The 21,779-nt window shown below is 42.5% G+C and overlaps 2 protein-coding genes and 1 non-coding gene across 3 annotated transcripts; 1 reads left to right on the top strand and 2 right to left on the bottom strand.

The window, feature by feature from the left end:
- Nucleotides 1-4,679: 4,679 nt before the first annotated feature.
- On the bottom strand, nucleotides 4,680-4,750 carry TRNAG-CCC (transfer RNA glycine (anticodon CCC)). Its single transcript has one exon. It is a non-coding gene; the product is annotated as a tRNA-Gly (tRNA).
- Nucleotides 4,751-10,706: 5,956 nt separating this feature from the next.
- On the top strand, nucleotides 10,707-12,722 carry LOC133906274 (tryptophan--tRNA ligase, cytoplasmic-like). Its single transcript, XM_062348135.1, has 7 exons — nucleotides 10,707-10,787; nucleotides 11,103-11,195; nucleotides 11,343-11,423; nucleotides 11,592-11,663; nucleotides 11,901-11,969; nucleotides 12,073-12,183; nucleotides 12,464-12,722. The coding sequence occupies exons 2-7, from the start codon at nucleotides 11,118-11,120 to the stop codon at nucleotides 12,512-12,514; spliced, it is 462 nt and encodes a 153-aa protein (XP_062204119.1). The 5' UTR covers nucleotides 10,707-10,787; nucleotides 11,103-11,117; the 3' UTR covers nucleotides 12,515-12,722.
- A 498-nt stretch (nucleotides 12,723-13,220) lies between these two features.
- On the bottom strand, nucleotides 13,221-18,718 carry LOC133905846 (acyl-CoA-binding domain-containing protein 6-like). Its single transcript, XM_062347623.1, has 15 exons — nucleotides 18,435-18,718; nucleotides 17,804-18,007; nucleotides 17,630-17,707; nucleotides 17,318-17,428; nucleotides 17,146-17,212; nucleotides 17,003-17,064; nucleotides 16,745-16,884; nucleotides 15,881-16,007; nucleotides 15,690-15,804; nucleotides 15,343-15,431; nucleotides 14,939-15,022; nucleotides 14,710-14,868; nucleotides 14,424-14,579; nucleotides 14,033-14,092; nucleotides 13,221-13,588 (listed from the first exon to the last, which is right to left on the bottom strand). The coding sequence occupies exons 1-15, from the start codon at nucleotides 18,438-18,440 to the stop codon at nucleotides 13,430-13,432; spliced, it is 1,617 nt and encodes a 538-aa protein (XP_062203607.1). The 5' UTR covers nucleotides 18,441-18,718; the 3' UTR covers nucleotides 13,221-13,429.
- Nucleotides 18,719-21,779: the final 3,061 nt, after the last annotated feature.

Raw genomic sequence — 21,779 nt, 5'->3', positions numbered from 1 at the left:
TATGCGTGTGCAAGGGTAGATTCACCGTGAGGGCGCACACGAGAGCCCCGAAAGCCCCTCTCAATATTTGGTATGTAATAGAAAGAAGAAGAAAAGAATGAGGAGGAAGAACACGAAGACCTCCTACTTGGTGCCTTTAGATTCGCCACCGTGGGTGTGTATATTTGTGAAACTGATTCTGCGTGATCTTTCTCTCATCTCCGGTTCGACGCCTAGAATCTTTACCCAAACTACCCAAACTACGTTAGATTTAGAAAAGTGTTTTTTTCTTCTTCTCTGTGATACTCTGGGCTCTTTCTAGAACCCGTCGAAACGATTTCCTAGAAACAATCCTAAAATTTCCTAGGAACGATTTCATAGGAGACAAATACAGTACTCTAGGCACGTAACGTAAAGGCAACAATCCTAGAATTTGGCGGAGCCTGGTGGGCTGGAACACAAAAGTGGCCGGCTTAAAGAAACAGCAGGAGAGGATGGTGGTGTGGAAACCGGCAGCTGCGTCTCCTGTTTTTGAGTGCCAGTGCCACGGTTTGTTCTGCTCCTTGTTTCGCCTGCACGACGCGTGCCGAGCCCAGCATGCAGGGAGCCTCTGCTCTGCTATGCTCTGTTCATCCCTCAGTCTCCTGAGTGTTAATATGGATCATGGATTCTTTGTGTTAGTATGAGTGCCAACATTTCCAACATCAAAGGTGCAAAATTTTGGCGAGAAAACGTGCATGAAACAGGCGTCATGCAAGTATGTTTGGTTTCTTTTTCCACGCTTACTTAGCTACGTCGAACGAGGTTAGGTGAAATTTTTGCAATTTGGTCTTTTGTTAAAACTTTTTTCAGAAATAGACCCCTAGCGTAGCTATTTCTAGGAATAGATCTTTTTTACGACATCTTTTACTTTGGAGTTGGCGCGGTTGTATTGATACGTCGGATCCAACGTATAGCATGAGCTGGTGCTATAGAGCATGACGCTATTTTATTTAGCGTCATTATTAGGTAGTATAACATCAGATTATTTAGCGCCGTGCTTGAATAGCACAGCGTCAGACCTGTTGCACCCATCCCCTCCACACACACACACAATTAAGTGATGCCCGCGCGCCCAACTTGCTCCTCTCTCCTTCTTTGGTTACCCTCTGTTGGAAACAGGGAGGAGCCCATCGGTAGCAGCAGGCATGTTTGCCATTTCCAACGTCAAAGTTGCCAGAGAGAAACCATGTATAATTCAGTGTCACTAGCTAACAGACATGTTTGGTTTCTTTGCTATGATAAACCTATCTTCAAGGTTAGCGAGCAACAAGGCGAGCATGTTCCTCTCGCTTTGAATTCAAGCATGACTCAATGACTCATATCTTGTTTCCCAGTAAGGTTTATATGCATGAAACAGTAAGGCTGTTCGAAGAAATCATGCATGACACAGTTGACCGTCTGCAGGTTGTTATTAAGCACCGGGTAGGTAGCCACCATGCTCAATCATTTGTGCGAGGTCCTGTGCATGCCACAGTCCCCTGACTAGGAACAAGACAAATCAAAATCCTGTGGGCATTTCCCTACCTCTGCAGCTCCCCTTGTTTCTCTTTTCCTTCTCTTTCCCGTTAATAATTAGAAAAAGAGTTTAGCGTGCTGCATCCCTGTCTTCGTCATCGCCTCCGGCCGGCATCTCTCTCCGTCCTTGTCCTTCCTATCTATCGGTTGACCATGCATGGATGATCGATGGCACACGCGTACGAGCGCTTATGACCGGGCCTACGTTGTCCAGGCCGGAATCGAGTGTCAACGGTACTACGGTAGACTGTAAACTTCACCCGGAGTCGGGAAATTAGTTCGGTGATTCAGGAGCTGTTAACGAACCTCTGTTTACACTCTGCTATGTTTTCTGTTTTGTGCTTTACTTCTTCTGTTCATCCTTCTCCCTTTTAAGTATAAATAAGGGTTTGTTTGTTTTTTATTATGATTCTAACCATTCAAATTTTGATTTTTATAATTTAGAATCTGAATTATGCAATCTAAAACAAACAACATCAGATTATTATAATCTTCTTTCTCTCCCACCTCCTACCCTCAGTTCCTCGTCTCCCTTCTCTCTCAGCCACCCACACCGAAGCACAGAGGAGAGCAGAGCGCCACCGTCAAATCCACACCGCCAAGCTTGAATTGACCCCAGCCAAGCCCTGAGAAGCACGAAGGAGGGTCGCCAAGGTCCTCTCCAACCTATTCACAAGCGATTTCGCCCACTTCTCGACGAATCAAGCTGCTCCACCATCTTCTCCTGCGGCTCCGACGACAACCTACGCTACCTCACCATCACGCATCTATGTCTACAGCCCCTTCGCCCCAACCGAAGCCGGTGAGCATCACCAGCCCTCTTACGAATTTCCGCGTGTGCTCGTTGGTCCTCGGCCCGTCGTCGGCGTGGCTCTCCATAGGAGCTGAGCACCGTCGCATCCGGGCGCTCATCGCTGGCCACGCCCCGACCAATCCTGCTAGCCGAGGAACCCTCAACAGACTTCTGCTTCGCGCGCTAGATCTGCTGAGGCGAGGGGGATGTGGCGGTCGTGGGGAGAAAAAAGCGAACTGCTATTTTATAATGTCATGACGAGTAAATATGTGTCATAATTTGCTAGAAGTATCTTTTTTCTGATTGTGGATTGTGGTATAATCTGATTCCATATTGTAAATTGTGGTTTGTAGAATCGTCTTATTTATTTTAGATTTGCTTTTAGAAGTTAGAATCTACAATTAAAATAAAAAAACAAACAAACCCTAAATCAGACACTACAGGAACAAGATTATTTTTTGCAAAGCACAGCATCGACCTTTTTATCTCGCTTACATAAAGGTCACAACCTCTGTCAGATTGTGCTCAAGGATCTTGGACTCTTATGTTAGTATGCGTGTAGACATTTCCAGCATCAAAGGTGACAACATATGTAGAGAGAGAGAAAGAGAGTGTGTTACCTCTTGGGATTGACCGAGAAATTCTGCAGGTTGTTGCTTAGCACCAGGCATGCATGCATCGTGGTGAATCATTTTGGCGAAGGTCGTGTGCCTGGCACACACCCCGACCAGGAACAAATCAAATCCAGGATGCGTTTCCACGTCTCTGTTCCCTTGTTTCCCTTTCCTTTTTTCTTTTTAAAAACACAGAGCATCTTCCTGTCTTCCACTCCCACGGTACATACTCTCTTATCCTCGTCACAACACGAAGGAGCACAGGCTGTCGCCGCTGAAATGTAGCACAGGCCGCCTCCTTCGTCCTCACCGGCCTTGGTCTCAGTCCTATCTATCTATCTATCTATCTATTGTATGGTAAGTTTTTTTTCCACAGAATACTACATCTCTTGTAGCATCGGCTGACCATGCAGGGGGCACGGGCGGATCCAACACAAAATTTTAGGGGCGCCACGTTCCTCACCCGCGCAGCACCAGTAGCAGGCCGCCATGAACAACCGGTAGGCTTTGAGGAAGGCCACGACGGAGGCGCGTTTTAGGTCTGTTTGTTTCAGTTTCGGATTGTGGCTTTTGGCTTTTACAATTCAAAGCTGAAACAAACAGACAGTTTTTGGTTATAGCTTTTTAAAATCTGCTAGTTGGATTGTGGGAATCTGAGAAGCTGGTTTTTCTCAGCTTTTGATAGATTGTGAAAGTTCATTTTACTAAACTATCTATTAAAAATTTTTAGAATCTACAATCTAAAAGCTTTTTACAATCCAACTTTTTACAATTTAGCTTCTATAAGCTGCTTTTCAAAAAGACCATTAGCATCAACGACTGGTACAGTTGGGTCCTAGTGCCCGCCCATGAGCCACGCCTCTAGCCCCTCTGCAAAGCAATGCGCCAGCCTTTGCGCGGCGTCCCTCCTGGGCGAGGAGTGCTGCTTGATCTGCATAAGCAGCTCGTGCGCGCCACGGCGGTCGTCCATGGCCACCGCTTGTGCGTAGCGGAGCAACAATGTGTGCGGTTCCACCATCTCATCATTGTCACTCGTATGTTGTCTACGTCATGCCTTTCGGTTGGTCTAACTGCTTGTGGAGATGCCTAGGTGTTACACCCCCTTTCATGCAAATGTCATGTTCCTGGTGCATCATTTTATCCAATATCTCGTGCGCGCAGCTTCCTCTATCTTCGACATCATCAGCTTGGTGACCCTACGCTCCTCCACTTCCAACTCTTGAGGGTGTGAGGGGGGCATAAGGGGGTTTGAGTCCCTGCCCCCATGAATATCCACCGTTGGATGGGGGCACAAGTAGGTCACATTGTATAATACTTTTACACACTTGCGATTGAGTCTATCAACTAAATGTAAGAAGTGGAACCGTCGCTAACCTATGTACTATCATAATTGGAATGGATAGAGTACCAAATGTCAACTTCCCCGGAAAATCAGTCTGGTGATGAGGACATGTGATCCAGGAGCTGTAAGCAACCATATGGCCCAAGTTGCAGTAGTAAAATGGGTACATCATATGGATAGCAAAATTGATTATTGTTAAATTGTCGTTAGTGGGTAGCACATGCTCCATCATTTCTACTTCTCATGGTTAACCGATATGGTAGTTTTGAGATGCTGATCCTTGCAATAAAAAACTTGTGATTTTTTTTCCATCAGGTAAAAAAAGCTAAGAGGTGAGCGAGAGAGAATTAAAAAAATTGAAGGGTGAGTAAGAGAGAATTTATAAACCAAAAAATGCGCATCCGGGGAATCGAACCCCGGTCAGTACCGTGGGAGGGTACTATGATACCACTACACCAGATGCGCTTCATGGATTGCATTCTCATATTTATTAAACACAGACAAACTCGACCTCTGCTTTCTCCCCTACAGGAACCAAGACATTGGTGTGGTCCGGGACCAACTATTCACGCACGCGCAGTTAGGTATTGTTTGGTTGGGGAGGGAGGCCGAATGAGATAATTTTATTTATGTATTTAGAGATGAGATGTGATAGTTTAGAATTAAATGTTTGTTTTGTAGGTGGGATGGAGTGAGTTTATTTTGGATTTTGGGCCCACCGTCAGCGACCCGTCTTGAGTGGGACGACTACGTTCAGCCATTTTTTTAACAGATCCGTCTCGAATCTTTGAAGAATATTTTCTGATTCAGAACCATAACATCCCACTGAACTCCAACCAAACAGCTCAAAAACGGTATGGATCCGTTTCGTCCCACCCCGTCCTACTAACCAAATACTACCTTTGAGAACCAGCAACTTTTCAGACAACCTCTCTGTTTTTGAAATTTTTTCCCACCCATATCTTTTCATTTTTGAAAAGTTTCACAAATAAATTTTCAAAAAAAGTTTCTGAGCAAACTTTTATCGTTAACTTTTTCTCGTAACTTTTTCTTAAAATTTTTCTTGTTAATATTTTCGAAAAACTTATTAAAAAACTTTTCAAAAATACGGGAGGAAATTTTTTCCAAAGGGAGCACGAGCAGCAAAACGCGCGGGCACGTGCTGATCAGCTTTTCTGTCCGCATCGTGTATGACAAACCTCCAGCACAAAAACGGTGTAAGTTACAGAAAGGTTTTTACACAGGCAATAGCAGCTACAAGTTGTACCATGCTAAATCTTATATTCCTTCCATTAATTCAATTACTCAGGGATCATGAACCATCCAAGACAGGGGGGCTAAACTTGTGTCCGATCAAGTTCTGGGAAGCGAGTTTGTCCCCCTCACTTGCAGGACCTAAGCCGAGTTAGCAAAGGCATCAAATTGAAGTCTTCATCCCTGCACGGCATAAGCAGTTCAAAAATTCAGCCACTTAGACGACAGAAGATGCATAGATCCATCTATCAAGTATGTTACTCTTATTACGGAAAGAGATGAAGCCGGCCTGCTCCATTTGCAGTAGTTACAGGTTATCACCTACTACCAAGGTTCGCAAATTCGGTGGAGGATCGAAATTCGCAAGGTGGCGAATTCACGGTTTTCGCAAAGATTAGAAAATGCGGTGGAAATTCGATGAGAATTCGGCCGAATTTAACAGATCAAACTGGTTTGATCGAGGTAAAATTCGGTCAAATCGACTATTTTGGTAACCAACCAAATTCAACTAAAAACGACTGAATTCTATCGAAACCCGGCCGTATTTCGTTTGTGCTCGAAAACTGCTCGATTTTCCATTGAAAGCCGTTTGGTTTTATCAAATTTCAGTAAAGTTCAAGAAAAACAAAAAAAAAAATAGCTCAACCTTGTAAAATCAATAACTAATCCATCTGAGCTTCAAATAAAGTCAAACAAAATTATTGGTTTCCTTGTAACATGATATACATGATAAAAGTGTTTATACTCATGAAAAAGGTTGTATATTTGAGAAAATTTATCTACTAAACCTAGTTAAATGCATAGTTAATTATTTTCTAATCAAAAAATCATAAAACCAATTTTTAGTCTTCTTACATGATCCTATATCTTCTAAAAATACATGAAATAGTTATTGTAATGTGCATGATTAAGAAAATGTGTTACAACTAGATTAAGGGGTCGTTTGGTAGAGCTCTCGGAGCTGATTCCGCCCCAGAATCGGTGGGAGCGCTACCAAATGCCCTACCGCAGAATCGATTCCGCAACAGAATCAGAGAGAATCACTCCCACATTTTGTATTGCGAGGTGGGAGCTGAAAAATCTAGCTTTCACCGATTTCCGGTTGAATCTCCTCAATTTTAACACAATCTTCTCTTAGAAATCACTTCCACCACTAACATATCAAACGATTTTACAAACATAATCACTTTCACCACAGAATCTACTTCTACCATAGAATCACTTCCATCACAGAATCAGAAAGTTAGAGAGCTCTACCAAACGGACCTTAATTCATAACTAATCCATCACACCCCCAAAATTAGATAAACCACTTTTATTAGCTTACTTAAACAATTCTTTGTATAGGAAAAATAATAGTATGTATGAAAAAGTTAATTACAGTGTTTTTTCTTAACATGTTCACTTTATGCTTCTGAACTTTGCAAAATTCATGGAGAAATTAATAAAACTCTAAATAAAGTGAAACTAATTTTATAGATCCTCTTAAGGTACACCCTACACAAAAAATATATGTTTGTATGTTAATATTTTCCTTAACATGAGTTAATAAATGAGCAGCATGTTTTTTCTCCCCCCCCCCCCTCAAAACTTCCTCTCCATGAAATATGATGCATATGGAATTACTTTTGAAAAAAAATCACAGAAGGTATTAGAATTGTCTCTAGTATTTTTAGATTTTTTTTGTGATTTTTTAAATCAAATTTGAAAATCGGTCGAATTCAGAATTCGGTACGGACCGAATTGACCAGTTTTCAACGCATTTGCGAACCCTGCCTACAACATGTTGACCTGTTCAACACTTTCTATATGGCCAAACATGCATCAATACTGTCGAGGGTTAACCCCTGACAATGTATCCGGAGTATGTCGGACGATGGGTGCGTGATCAATGTTTCTGGTGGCTGTTGGTGGGTGTGTGTATCGAAGGAACTCAAGAACAACAGGACTTATCTAGGTTTAGACCACCCTTGAGATAATACTCCTACGTCCTGTGTATTTTCTTATGAGTTTGATGAACTTATTCAGAGAGTGTCCCTTTTTACAAGCCCGACCCTCCCTTTTTATACAGTAGGAGGTGAGGTGTAACGTGTACATGCAAGAAGACCGTGCCAAATACGAATGTTTCCCTGTGGCTAACGAAAACAGCTACTTCTAGATCATCATTACAAGGGGTGGGCACGCTCGACCCACCCTGATTGTCCTGCACGCCCTATCCCATCCGTCAAATGCCGTTACACTTACCTGTCAGACCACCCCGTAGCATTAAATGCTACAGGACGGGTCACGCCGTCTCTACCCGGCCCACGATTTCGCCCACCGAAAGGGTGTCTAGGGAAGAAAAACGCATGAGTGGATGTCATTAAATACGATTAGATTATTTAGGTGAGTACCTGCCCCACGACTAGCAAGGTCTGGTCACGGGGTTTCCATCTACGACCAGGGGACTGGTCACGCGAGCCTTGTTTGGTAGCGCGGAGGGGCCATGGTTTTGAAAATATTAACTGCCAGCTAGCATCTGCTGGTGTGGGCCCTCTTGACAGGGGACCCCTTATTCTTTACATCGATAGTAGCCTCCAAGCTCTATTGCGGATAGGGTGGACTGAGTGGTTCACCGTATAGTTCCGAGGTCGCTGGACACTATTTGGCCGTGGTCGGGCCTAGTCGAATCACTTGGACCCCGTGTGAACAAAAGTTCGCCCAGGGAGTGGTCGTCAAAGCAGCCGCTTTTGTGGTCGACTCAGGAAACCTTATCTTGAGTGGAGGTTTAAACGTCCGGAGAGAGAGAAATCGTGGGAGAGAGAAACATTAATTGCCGCTGGACCCGAGGGAATTTCGGTTCCCCACGCGCAGCCTTTCAAAATTTGAACCGGCTGGACTCCATGACGGTTGGGATATCACGCCAGCCCTATAAATTGGAAAGCCAAAGATTCCCCATGAATCCTTTCGCCACCTCCCATAGCCTCCAAGCCTTTGTGCTAAGAGCCCTTCTTCTCCATCCCCGTTCTTGCACCCGTAATGGCGTCGTGCACCGGCAACGAGACAGATTTCCCCAAATCCAAGTGCAACGCGGCGAGGATGAAGCAAATGCGTGACAACCAACAACTCCTTCGCCACCTTGCCGGCTGGGGGGACTAAAGGTGCTAGGATTATTTGCTCAAGCAACTTGGATCTAAGCCGCATCGAGTAGGGTCCTGACCTAATTAACATAGGGGTTAAAGGATTCGTTGAATCTAATTTCAGATGGGATCTCAGAATCAGATGGGCTCCCTGGACATTAACATTTGGAGTGTTAAAAACGCCACTATCGAGGCTCAGCTGCGGTCGAGTTGATGAACCCTTGTGATGGCCATCCTGAGAGAGTTTGTCCCTCGATCTCGGGATCGGTGCTGGTGGAGACGTGCCCACTAGAAGCCATCGTTGAAGACCAGGAGGCGTCAGTCCTCCTACGGTTTGTCAATGATCGATGGTATTAGGAGCATATAGAGCTCCAGCTGCGGATATCTCTGGCGGTATATCTATAGCATTACCGACGTTGGCGATCATTGTCGTTGGATCCTAGAGGATTTCTATGCCGTTATTCACCATGGTGTTTGGATCTGCCGTCATCAGATCGGCAGGTGGGACCCCGGCTCCTCCAGCTATAAACACGAATCTATTCGGCTACTCTGGCTGTCGACGGAGCCGTCAACATCATTCGCGTTGTTGTCGGTGTCCATAAACTGCAGAAATTTAGGCTCCTTAGGATCCCATTCAAGGTGTCCCACCTCACGGTATGCGTCCAATAGGCTGAATTCGAGAATACCGGTGTGGATTAATCGACCCTGATCATCCCAGCGGAAAACCATATTTCCAAACGTGATCTCTGATCTGATCGGGGGCGATTCGAAAGCGATTGCTGGCGACTCGAAACGGTCGTAGAAGCTGGCGTCGGAGAATCCGGTGCGAATGTGCACTTGAGACATAGTAGATCATGAAAAGCAGAAGTCCCCTACCTGGTGCGCCAACTATCGAGGGTTTTTTTTCCTGACAATATGTCTGTAAGAATAATAGAGTTGTCTTCGTGATTCATGAATCGAACATGAGACGAGGCACACGCGATATATATAGGTTCGGACCCCTAATCGGAGTAATACCCTACGTCATGTGTGGTCGATGATGTATCTGTTTTCACTCGAGTGCAAGCAATATATCTAGATCTATTACAAGGAGTAGATAGAATCTAAACTAGATTAACGAGGAAGTCATCGAGTCTCTCTTGTGGCCCTAGTGCTTGTGTCGAGTTACATATGAGTTGTCCTTCTCTGGGAAAAAAGTCTCTCCCTTCGGAGTCTAGGTCTCCATCTTGTATAGGAGTTTTGTACCGTAACCTATTTCGTCGTAGTTGATAGGGAGTCATTCATCTTGTCTACTAAGAAAGATCAGATGAATCTGATTGGGATGTTAGTGGTTCTCGAATTGGGTAACCAATCGAGACCTTTTTAGTATACGTCTACTAGATCTCCGGGAGCATCAGGTATCGCAAATTTGGTTACGTAATATTCGGAGTTGTTAAGTATACATATAATATACTTATCTGTATATGGTATACTTTTTTACGTATATACCTCATTGTTAGATATTTAACAATTATAGGATAAGAGCAATTTTAAATAGTAGTACATAAAGATGAGAACTTTTCTTTGACGTATCGATAATATTGATAACTTTCACGGGAATTGTCCCATTTTTGTATGACGTGAAAGCGGCTTACTAGTCGGGTTCGGAGCCGTGTGCCCCACGCCTTTATAAAGCCCGAGACCCGAGACCCACCTTTGCCATTGTCTCTCGCTGTCTTCCGGGACCCAGACGTCAGCCAGAGACAACCCCGAGGTTTAGCTGACCTAGACCGGCTCCAATCAATCCCGGGTGACGCCGCCGGCGAGAGAGCAAGGGAGATCTGCATGCGGCCAGCCATGGCGGCGGCGGCGGCATCGGCATCGGCGGAGCAGGGGTTTGACGTGAAGAAAGACGGGGAGGAGGAGCAGGTGGTGAACTCGTGGGAGGTGTCGGCGGGGAAGGGCGGCATCGACTACGACAAGCTGGTGGACCAGTTCGGCTGCCAGCGCCTCGACGCTGCGCTCGTCGACCGCGTCGCGCGCCTCACCGGCTGGCCGCCGCACCGGTTCCATCATTCCCTTCTTCGTTTCCCCATCTCTTCGCTGTCAATGACCAACTGCGGTGCCTTATCCCATGTGCAATAGACCAGGTACAAACATATCTTTGGTATGATGATCTTGACAGTACAACAAAGTTGGTTGTAGATTTACTTGCCAGTATACTTATAACGTATATCTAGCAGCACAAATTTTGAACTTAGATCCTTTTAAGTTCTTGGTTATTTCCAGCACTAATTTTGAATTGTCCCACTGATATATGTAAAGTATGGATACATTTATTCATTAAACTGTTATCATGAAAGCATATCAAATATTTCCATTAAAGATACTGAAATGTTGGTGGATGTGCGTGTTTTGTTTTGCAAGTTTGAGTTGCTTATTTGATTCATATTATATTTATGCAGGATCCTTATTTTAGGATGACTCGTGATGTTGCTCCGAGAATTGGTTATCAGAAACCATCACTGATCGAATCAAGATTTTTCCCTGCTCTTCAGGTACGTTTTCTTCTTTTGAAGAGAATGGATTTATAACTGAATATAAGCTCAGGCCCAGTTTGACTGCCTCTAGCTAATTTTAACTAGTTTGGTTTTCTTTTCCTTCTTTAGGTGCTTTATGTGACCTGCTTTATTTCTTTTTGACAGGGAGAGAACACAAAAATGTCGGCCAGTGACCCAAACTCTGCGATATATGTGACAGATACTCGCAAAGAAATAACAACAAAGGTTTGTCCTGAATTTTCTTTTTGAACTGGAAATAAAATGCTTACCCAACAATTACATGTTCTGAGTTTTGGCTATTTAAATTCCTGTGAAATGATTATTAGATTTAGGCAAGCATTGAAATGTAGGTATTTCTTGCTGTGCTTATAATTTATCTCCACCGTTTTCCAGGTGAATAGATACGCCTTCTCAGGTGGCCAGGACTCGGTAGAGCTCCATAGAAAACTTGGAGCTAACCTTAATGTAAGCCCTTTTTTACCTGTTATATCTGTGCACGTGTTAATGAATACTACACTAGTGCAGACAGCAAAATTTCTTCCATTCTCTAATTGCCTGAATTTTTTACCATTTTAAGTTCAAACATGCACAAGATTGTGAGATATTTTCATTTGTAGAATTTACTTGCAATATTCCTGTTAATTGCTGTACTTCTCTTAAGTAACACAAAGTCAATTGGTGACTTCTCATTGTGATATTAAGGTGGATGTCCCGATCAAGTACCTAAACTTCTTCCTTGAAGATGATGATGTGCTCGAGCACATAAAGAAGGTATTTTTTACAAATTATGCTACATACAAAAAATTAAGATGGCACATCCCCTTTTCTTATTGGAAAACTAAGTTGCACTTATAATTTTGAATCTCAACACCAGGAGTATAAGGAAGGTAGGATGCTGACAGGTGAAGTGAAGCAACGACTCATAGAAGTTCTATATGAGCTGGTTGCTAGACATCAAAGGGCCCGAGCTCAAGTGACCGAGGAGGTACATAGTTCATTAGATATGTCGTGTTGCACCGTATATTTTGAAGGACTATGAGCGGGCACAATTGGGTTCTTGCACCTCGATAACTATTTTATCTTCTTGCCCACACATACACCGCAATTCTTACATAGTATTTGCACATAGATGCACCCGAGCTCATACACTAACACCCTAAGTCAAACATTCTGACCACAAATGCCGAATTTGAACACTTAATGTATGCCTCATGTCCGTCAATATAAATTCCATGCATCGCTTTAACGATTTCTTGTTTGTACAGATGGTTGATGCGTTCATGGCAGTGAGGCCTCTTCCTAATATGTTTGGCTGAGCATCATGACAAGAACGGATGGACATTTTTGTTCCCTGGGAGAATTTTTTTTAGAATTATGGGATCAGCCTACCCTAGTTCCGTGATTTATATTTTCTGGGTTAATGTGAACCTGACCACCATCCTGTGTGGTGGCCGCTTGATTTTGTAAGATGAATGCATCATGGTTTCAAATAAAGTTGTCAATGTAAAAATCGAGTGTTCTATATTTTGCGGAGTTAGAAAATTTGTTATTTTTTTTTACATATCAGGACGCACGTAACCCACTCACATCACACACATGTCCACTCACATGTGTACAGGTTCTAAGCACACACTACCGACTGATACCTTTTGAGTTGAAGCAGTAGATGCTTGAATGAAAATACAATGAGAACCGAATATCTGGTTGTCAGTTGACCTATCATCAATGAGACCTCAGATGGGGAGATGTCCTCTCCTCGATTTCATGAAGTGTTGGGGACTTCCCTAAGTGTTTAGATGAGGACTCGAACCTGGTCGACTAGGTGGAAACTAGTAAACCCTAGGAGAGTCCTCCAGTTGGCCTAACAGTGTATGAAAAGCTACTTCTGGGATGTCATTTGTTAACCAGCATGGGCTTATGTCATCTTGTTTCCATACAACATGTAACAGGATATGGAGGAAAATAAATCATTTATGATTAAACCAGAAACAGAATTGAGAACAGTACTGGCGAATATAACTCAAATTCTGGAGACACATGAGATTCCTTTAACTTTTTAAAGTTCTTTGCACAGTCTTTGATTCTGTTCTTTACATCTAAAAATAGGTATATGCGTTCTGAGTATCATCCAAGAATTCATGTTGGATTCACTTAAAAATTTCGAGGATAGACCAAAAATTAACGAATGTGACTATAAAAGTGTCCTCTCTTCAAAACTCCAACATGAGGAGCTATCCATTCCATCTCCAGAAGCCCCCACCACGGGGCGGCTGGTTGCTACTTGAAGCTGCTTCTTCGGATGCTGCATCCATTTCACGGTGAAGTGATTCAAACTCATATTCTAGGGCATTCATCTTCTGTAGCCGTTGTTGAAGTTCTGAAATGTCATTCTGTCCGTGGGGCAAAGGGAAAACATTTTATCGTTATTTCAATCCCAGGGGTACTCCAATATTAGGTACATGAATAAATTTAAAACTATAACATTTTTTTAGTCGTTAAAGGGGCACCAACTGTTAAGAGATACTACAGTACTACACAATAATACCAAGCATTTGAGATAGTTCAAAGCTTCAAATTGTATGTCACTTTCATTACTTTGCTTGAATAACCATTTTTTGCATAAAAAAGACAAGGGTGCTGGTTACATAAGCTAGGTGGCTAGGAATGTGTTCTAATTGGTTATCAATGATCAATGATAGGATTTGCTTGTTTAAATTGTCTAAAAACATTCATGGCATAAGGAGTCAAAATGTCAAGAGCTATAATCTAATATGACCAAATCTCCAAGTGCTAGAGCATGGGCTCAGAGCCTCCAAAAAAGTTTTTTTGCCTACCTCGAGTTTGGAAGCCCTCACTCCTTCAGCAGAAAGTTGATCTTGGACTAAGTCAAGTTCCTGCGTAACAGACAGCAGAGCACAGAAATTAAACTTGATCACCAAGAGCCGAAAAGCATCCTTCTTCAGAAAGATAGCATCATAATGCAGACAGTTTCAACATTGTGTGCATTGATTTGATATGGATTATGTGATTTCGATCGGTAGAGCCTTAAATATTGCAACTTCAAATAAGCAGTCACAAGAAAACTCTTCCAATTAATTTTCTCCAGGGGTAATGGACAAAGAGATAGACACGTAAGTAGATGCATCACTTCAACATTGATGGTAGCACTACAAGGGAAAGGTATTGCCATCTTCTGAGAAATTTGGTAAATGTTATACAACTTGCCTTAGCAAGTTCCACATTTCTGTCCTCCACATCAGCTAGTTCCTGCTTCAAGCGGAGCTTCTGCAGTCGCTCTTGATAAAGTCCGTCTTCTACCTGGTTCCTCTCACCCTTAACTGCTTGCACCAAGGTTTTGCTAATTTTTGCCCTACTGCTACCCTGAAAGTGATAGATAAAACATAGGTTGTGAATGAACAGGTCATGGAAATCATCCAGAAATTGTGCTCATGCCTCAATAAATTATCAAGAGGGGGAAAAAAAAAATCCAAATTAGGCATCCAAAAGTTACCTTTTCATCTTGAAGTTCTTCGATTTCAAATATGGCTTTCCTGCTAGAAGTCGCACCCACAGATATGGGAGCAATGCCATTTGTCTCAGGTTCATTTATTTGCTGAGCTGGACCACTTGGCCTGAGACTTGGTTTGAGACTTGGCTTGAGAGCATAAACCTAAACAAAAAGAATTAGTCAGCTAAATTTAAGGATGCATAAACCGGTGAGTGTTCACGGAGAAGCATGCCTCATTACTATAGCGTCCACTGTATCCTCCAAATGACACCAGAAAATCTTCTCCACCGATCGTGTGCAGTACTAAACTTGAGCCCTGTGGTAAAGGAGTCCCTGGACGTCAGTAATAGCTTAAGTCCATAACAACAAAGTAGTGTGATTAATGAATATTATAACTACGGCTGTTTATTAGACTAGATGAATTCAATGTTATGGTATCCTTAATTCATATGTCATTACTTAGGTGAACTTGATTGAAATAAGCAATTTGAACTTAAGGAAGTTTTATGCTCAATCCAAGGTACTAAATAATGTCCAAGCGGACTGCTAGAGTATGCAGAACGTACATCCTGTCATGCAAAATGAAAATATCTTTTATACTTTACAAGAACAAAATAACAGCATAAATGAGCCCACCTCACTTGTTGGGGGGTTACGGCCTTCAATACTAGTAACAATTGACCATACATATGTAGACATGTTGAGTACAAGAGTATCTGAGACACCTGCAGTGGATTAGGCGCATGTGAGCAGGAACTATTTTATGATCTTTTTAAAAAAAACGAAAGGATATAACTCAAAGATCAACCCCCCCACCACCACCAAAAAAAAAGGAAAAATATATGATTGGTACACAATAGATGCGTAGAAAGCTATATTCAATGGGACATGTCTAATCCAGGGAAAATAGACAATACACAAAAGAAGGCACATTCGTGTCATAAATCATAATGCAATGTACACATCAGATATTTCAACCTTACCTTTTGTATTATTTCCACCCCCAGTAATAAACCAGTTTTCTCCAATAGTTACACCTGCATGCCCTGCTCTTGGTTCTGGAATAATACCCTGCTGCTCTGGTCTTGACCATTCCATCTATAACAACTGAGTGATTGATTTGGACTTCTGAAAGAAGTAAATACCAGCTTTAGAGAAAAGAAACAATTCTTACCACATGCGTGTCAAGGAGATGTAGGTCACTGAAACATGTAGAATGAGACCCCCCACCAAATATCAAGAGATACCGCTCTGCATAGCATGCAGCAGCATGCTCTGACCTTGGAGAAGGGAGAGTACCTCTGGAGAGCAAGGATATAATTTTACACAGTCAGATATCGATCCTGCAGCTCAAAGTTGAGCAAGTTAATGCTATTTACTACAAGTTTCATTTCATGCCCTAGACCAAATGTGATTACCAACTACGGGTGGCTTATGTAGTCACATTTTTCACATCAGTTCAAATTTGGGCCTCCACAGTTATACAAAATATCAAATTCAACATGCACAGTAAGGGCAAGAATCCCCATATAATCAGGACCAAGGAAAAATTTATTGGTAACAAAAATTTATCGGAGGTTAGCGATAAATAGGATTATTGGATTTATCAGAATTCTATCGGCGATAGATAAAAAAATTTGGACAAAATTTGAAAAAAAAGGACTCAATTTCTCTAAATAATCACATAGATTGTATCCAAACCATTTGATATAAAAAATAACACATAAATGAATTAGGATTGGAGGGGTGGTTTGGCGAGCTACGGCCATATGAGCCGATGTTTTGTTGCTCGCGTGTTGGATCCGGGAATCAAAAGACACCAAATTCAAAAATTACCGAAATTTTTGGCCGATAAGTAAATGTACTGGCCTCCGCTGATAAACATGATTATCGGGTTTATCGATTTTTTTTTTCGAGCGATAAATTTTTCACAGATCAGGACACCAAAATCCAATCCTTTCTACCAAAACAATTTGTGATGTCACTCATGCAATTTTTAATATACCAACTGAAAGCAAACTTTATTCATAGAACTTACGTAGTCTCAAATTCATCCCATGTCATGGTCTCGAGATCAAGAATGTGCAGGTCATTCAGAAGAGTTCTCCCAGCACCTTCACCACCAAACACGATTAAAGTGTTGCCAACAAGAGTCACTGATTGACCGCCACGTGAACTCTAAAGGAAGGGCAAAGTATCATCATAGATTTACAGACAAATAAAGCAAGCTTCAGGTAATATTTGTGGAGACTTTAGAAGCTTTCTGACAATATAAGTACTGAAGAAACAAGCTTACCGGTGATCTTCCATAAGTACGTAAAGTTGACCAAGTGCAGGTTCGTGGATCAAACTCCTTAACTGGCATAGATGCATCATATAAGAAATTAGGAACTAGTACACTAAGATATGAACAGAAAATGAGCGAAATATTAGTCTAACCACTGAGACTCTCTGTAGGATCTCTGGTGTGTCCTGTAAGAGACAAGATCTTGTTTCCCCATGGAATCTGCAAGATATTAAAAGCCAGAAGTAAATGCACTATAAAGTTGTAACCAATTGGAATTAGGGCCAGATTCACACAACTTGACTGTGACTAGTATGTGGTGATTACCAATGAGTGACCAGCACATGCAGCAACAGAAACTGTCTCAGCTGATTCTGAAAGTCCTGATTGTGATTTAGCTTCAAGCTTTGACCACAACAAACTTTTGAAGTCCAGAACCTTTGATCAAAGGACTCCAATGTTAAATGAGTAAGACTGGAAAAGACGCACTTAACCCCAGTTAGCGACCAATCAAAGTAACTAATTGCGGGGTTCTAGGTCTCATGTAAAGGTTTTAGTGAGAATTCCTGTCCATAAGTGCAAACCAAGAATACAACATCTAAAGGCACGAACTATTAAAAATCATGATGACTAATTTACCTGAATGTCACCAAGGTAACGGCCATTGTGGTTTCCACCAAAGATATACATCTTCTGCTGAACAACAGCTGCTCCATGCTGCAACATAATCATGGACAATATGTCAGTATAGCCAAGGAAAAACTGGGCACAGAAGAAGAATGAAGTTAGGCGGTCAAAGATATTAAAATGGACCTTATAGCGCGGTTTTGGAAGCTGCCCTGACACAGAGAGGGGCGTCCACTGATCGTAAGCACTTATGTAGCACAGGCCTTCCATGCTAACTTCCTTGTCCTGAATATCATTCGTCTTCCCGTTCTTTGCCACAACGGCTTTAGACTCCTCGGACGCAATGGTGTTGGGGATAGCTGATTCCAGGGGCATTGGTCCTTTTGCAGCCTAACAAGATTAAACCAAAAAAGACGAGGCGGTCAGATATTACATTACAGAGCAATAGTGATAATGCATCGAAACGGTCATAATAGTCAGCATGACAGCATATCCCTGTAAATCGTGTGGTGCACTGCCGCAGTCAACCAAATTTCATGGAACGCCATATCGCTAACCAACAAGCAACAACAAGCTGCAAGAACACTTTGGCTTCTTGCACGATGTAGGAGCAAGAGGCATCTAGCCATGCACTCCGCAGATGATCTGCCAACTCGACAAGCATCATCTCCGAAGCAAAAGCTCTTTGAGTTTGATCCAGCGATCGGCACGGACATCAACTAATCAGATGGTGCTTTTGCATCGTTAAACCTTGGATGGCCGCAACTTGGGATCACAGGTTAACAGGCAAGCGAGAGCACAGGAGGGGCTGACTCACCGCCATCTCGCCGCCCGGCGCCGTGCCGCGCCCAGAAAGGGAGGCCTCGAGATCCGGATGACGGGGAGGCGTGGGGGGCACTCTAGAAGGTTGCGGGATCCGGAGAAGCCTATGCGAGGGCGGGCACGCAAGCTTCTAGAAGGCTCGAGATCTGGTAGGGTGGGATTGTCTGCGGCTGCCTGCGCTCCGGCGACCCGCGAAATGAGAGAAGGCGAGGCGAGAAGACTTCCCAGCGGTGTGCGTCGTGATTCGTGCAAGTACTGATCCGAGAGGGATTGAGGCTGGAGGAGGGCCCTAGGGAAGTGCTAGACAGATTCTATCCAAAAAAAAAATTCACTTGCGAATGGAGGATTTGGATTAGCCATGTTCACGAGTAACCCGGTCTGAGGAAACCGATTCAGCCCGGTCTAAAAAAGCCCAATTTAGTTTGACCCGATCAGTGTATGGGTTAGACTCGGGTTTCAAAATATAAACCTATAGTTTCAACCGGGCCAAGCTTAGGCTTCAAAACAGATCCGAAACCAAAAAAACACGAAAACCCCAACCCAACTAGAAAAAAACCCGAGCCCGATAAAAAAAATCCAATGTTAGGCCGGGCTCGGGCTTAGCAACATGGCCCGACGTCAGGCTCGGGTCAGGCTCAGGCTTGCGGGTTCCCTTTCGGACTTTTCAAAGCTCGACTCGAAACTCGGCTCAGCCTGACGTTTGAATCGAACTAATTTGGATCTGATTCATACTTTTTTAAAATTTGAACTAAATCTTAAGGAGTTAGAACGAGATGCCTCCTATCCGAATAGATTCTGAAAGCTAAAAATTTAGAAAAATCTGGAGTTATATCGTATCTCTATTGTATAAAATATGAGTTGGTTCTCGTGTCACCTTTTCATGTACTTTTCTTTCATCTAATAAAAGCCTCTAAAATTCGATAGTTTACCCACTTTTACCATTCATCCTCATCCTTTAGCCTCCTCGTCTCGTTACTAGCTACAGATATGAGGCTCATTTTACTAATGAAAATAAATGAAGAAATTAGGAGAGAAATTAGCGGATAATCTTTCCATCTTTTTTGGATCCCATCTAAAATCAAATTACGGCATCGCTTTTAATGTATTAGTTTGGCGGTGCTTCCATAGCATATCCATATTCACATACCTTAAGTTTGTGTTTGATGTCACCACTTCTAATATTTATGTTTTCATTGCAACGCACGATATAGCGAAAATGACCCTATTAAGTAATAATTGTGATTTTAGTGATTAATGACAACATAGTCATTGGGACTAACATGTTTGTCAAGAATATATGTTAGTAGGTCTTATAGATGCAATACATCAAGAAGCCACCGCAGGCGGGACAAAATTTGATTGAATTGGAGAAGTCACAGGGGAATTGACCTCACCGAATGGTCAGGTGTTCAGGGGTTGAACTCATCGGAGTATTTTTGTTCCGAGGCAAAATGAAGGCTAATGACTTCACCGGATGGTCCTATGCTCTGTGTGTTGAACTCACCGGAGTGTTTCTGACAAAGGGGGAGAAGACTGAGGACCTCATCGGATAGTCTGGTGATCTACACTGGGTAACACCCGAGTATTTTCTGCAGAGAAGAATGCAAGTGCAGAAGATTAAAGATCAAACCACTAGATGATCCGGTGCTTAGTTTGTGCACACTGGATTATAGCACTGGATCATTTCTTACAGAGGCGACTACAAGTATTGAAGAATGAAGAATAATTCACCGGAAGGTCCGGTGTTCTGAAGATGAATGCACCAGAGAGGTTGCAAAGCTTTGGATGCCTCAAAATAACTCACCGGAAGGTCCAATGATAAATTTGAAGGTACACCAGAGTGTCCGGTGTTCACAAAGGCATCGAGTGGAGTTCCAACGACTGATTTATGAGGTTGTACTCACCAGATGATCCGGTGTTAATACTACTGTTCTCATCGGATCATCCGGTATTAACAGTTTTTCTGAGTCATTGGGAAAACAGTTAGTTGGCGGGTTTTAGTCTATAAATATCCCTCTACTCAGTTATTTGAAAGTGTGACATGCTGTTGGAGTCTAGAAGAAGCTCATATACACTTGAGAAGACCAAGCCACCAAAGTGCTTAAAATGATCATCTAAGACGATTAAGCACATGATTAGAAAGTGTTTAGTGCTTATAGGCTAGAGTGAGTTGTAGCTAGGTGCTATAGCTTGAAGAATGGATTAAGGAGTGAGCCTAGCTTATACCAAGAGGTACGTCGGCACCTTAGAGTCTTGGTGACTCGCCGACATCTTGGGTCTTGGTGGCTTAAGCTTGTAGACCCTCTGATTTGGTGTGCAACGGTGGCAAGACACGTGTACGGAGACGCGGAGATCCTTCCCTTGGTGGCTCGAGCTCCAAAATGATCACGACGGCAAGTGACCGAAAGAGAGGCTAGTGGTGAGACCTTGCATTGGTGGCTCATTGTATTTGAGACCTTATCTTGATGATTTGGTAGCTCAAGAGTCATGACGAGAAGAGATTTGATGACCGGGAGCATATCCTTGTAGAGCTCCAACGTGTACTAGGGGTGACATTCATGCTATCAATATCACGGGATAAAAATATCTTTTGTTAAGTTTATCTCTTTATCTTATTTACGTTTCCACATTTACATACTTGCAATTTATCTTGCTAGAGTATGTTGTAATCCTTCTAAGCGGTAGAGTAGACACACTAGATAAACCTATAACATATTTAGATAGCAATTAAAATAGATTTATCTTGTGAAATTTTTAGAGTCATTAGTTTGTAAATGTCTTAATTCACTCGCTTTTTAAGACATCACCGTTACTCACACACGAGCATTTAGCTAGTAGACTCTCTCTCTCTCTCTCTCTATATATATATATATATCACCCTGTTGCTTAAAAGTTCCACAAGTTCGCATCTCAAAATGAAGCTGGGCGCCTCTTCAGCTTGGCGCAGATTTTGCTTGTCACAGTGGTTGTCAGGAAAATGTTGTGTACAAAATGGCTTGAACATGGTGAAGCAACTTTTAACAAGGCTCAAAATATATGTTTTTTGCACGTAACTTTAGCGTGGCAAACTTAAACAACCAATCATCGAATGGCTCTACATTGTTAGAACTAGTGTCGCATGTTGTTGATCGATTATCCTCACAGGAGAAAACTAATGATTAAACCGAATGCCGCAATGGCACAAGAGCCTAAGGGCATCTTTGGAAGAAAGAAAAGCTTTGGTAAATTTTAAGACATGGTTCGAATTTGTACAAACCCTAGGATTTGGATCTTAACCATCACCTTCAGAAACAGGTCCCAAGGATGTTCTAGAGTTGCCATGCTTTATGAGTATAATCAT

This window comes from Phragmites australis, chromosome 23 (assembly GCF_958298935.1).
Source record: "Phragmites australis chromosome 23, lpPhrAust1.1, whole genome shotgun sequence".
Classification (NCBI taxonomy): domain Eukaryota; kingdom Viridiplantae; phylum Streptophyta; class Magnoliopsida; order Poales; family Poaceae; genus Phragmites; species Phragmites australis.
This window is presented reverse-complemented; position numbering and strand designations above follow the sequence as displayed.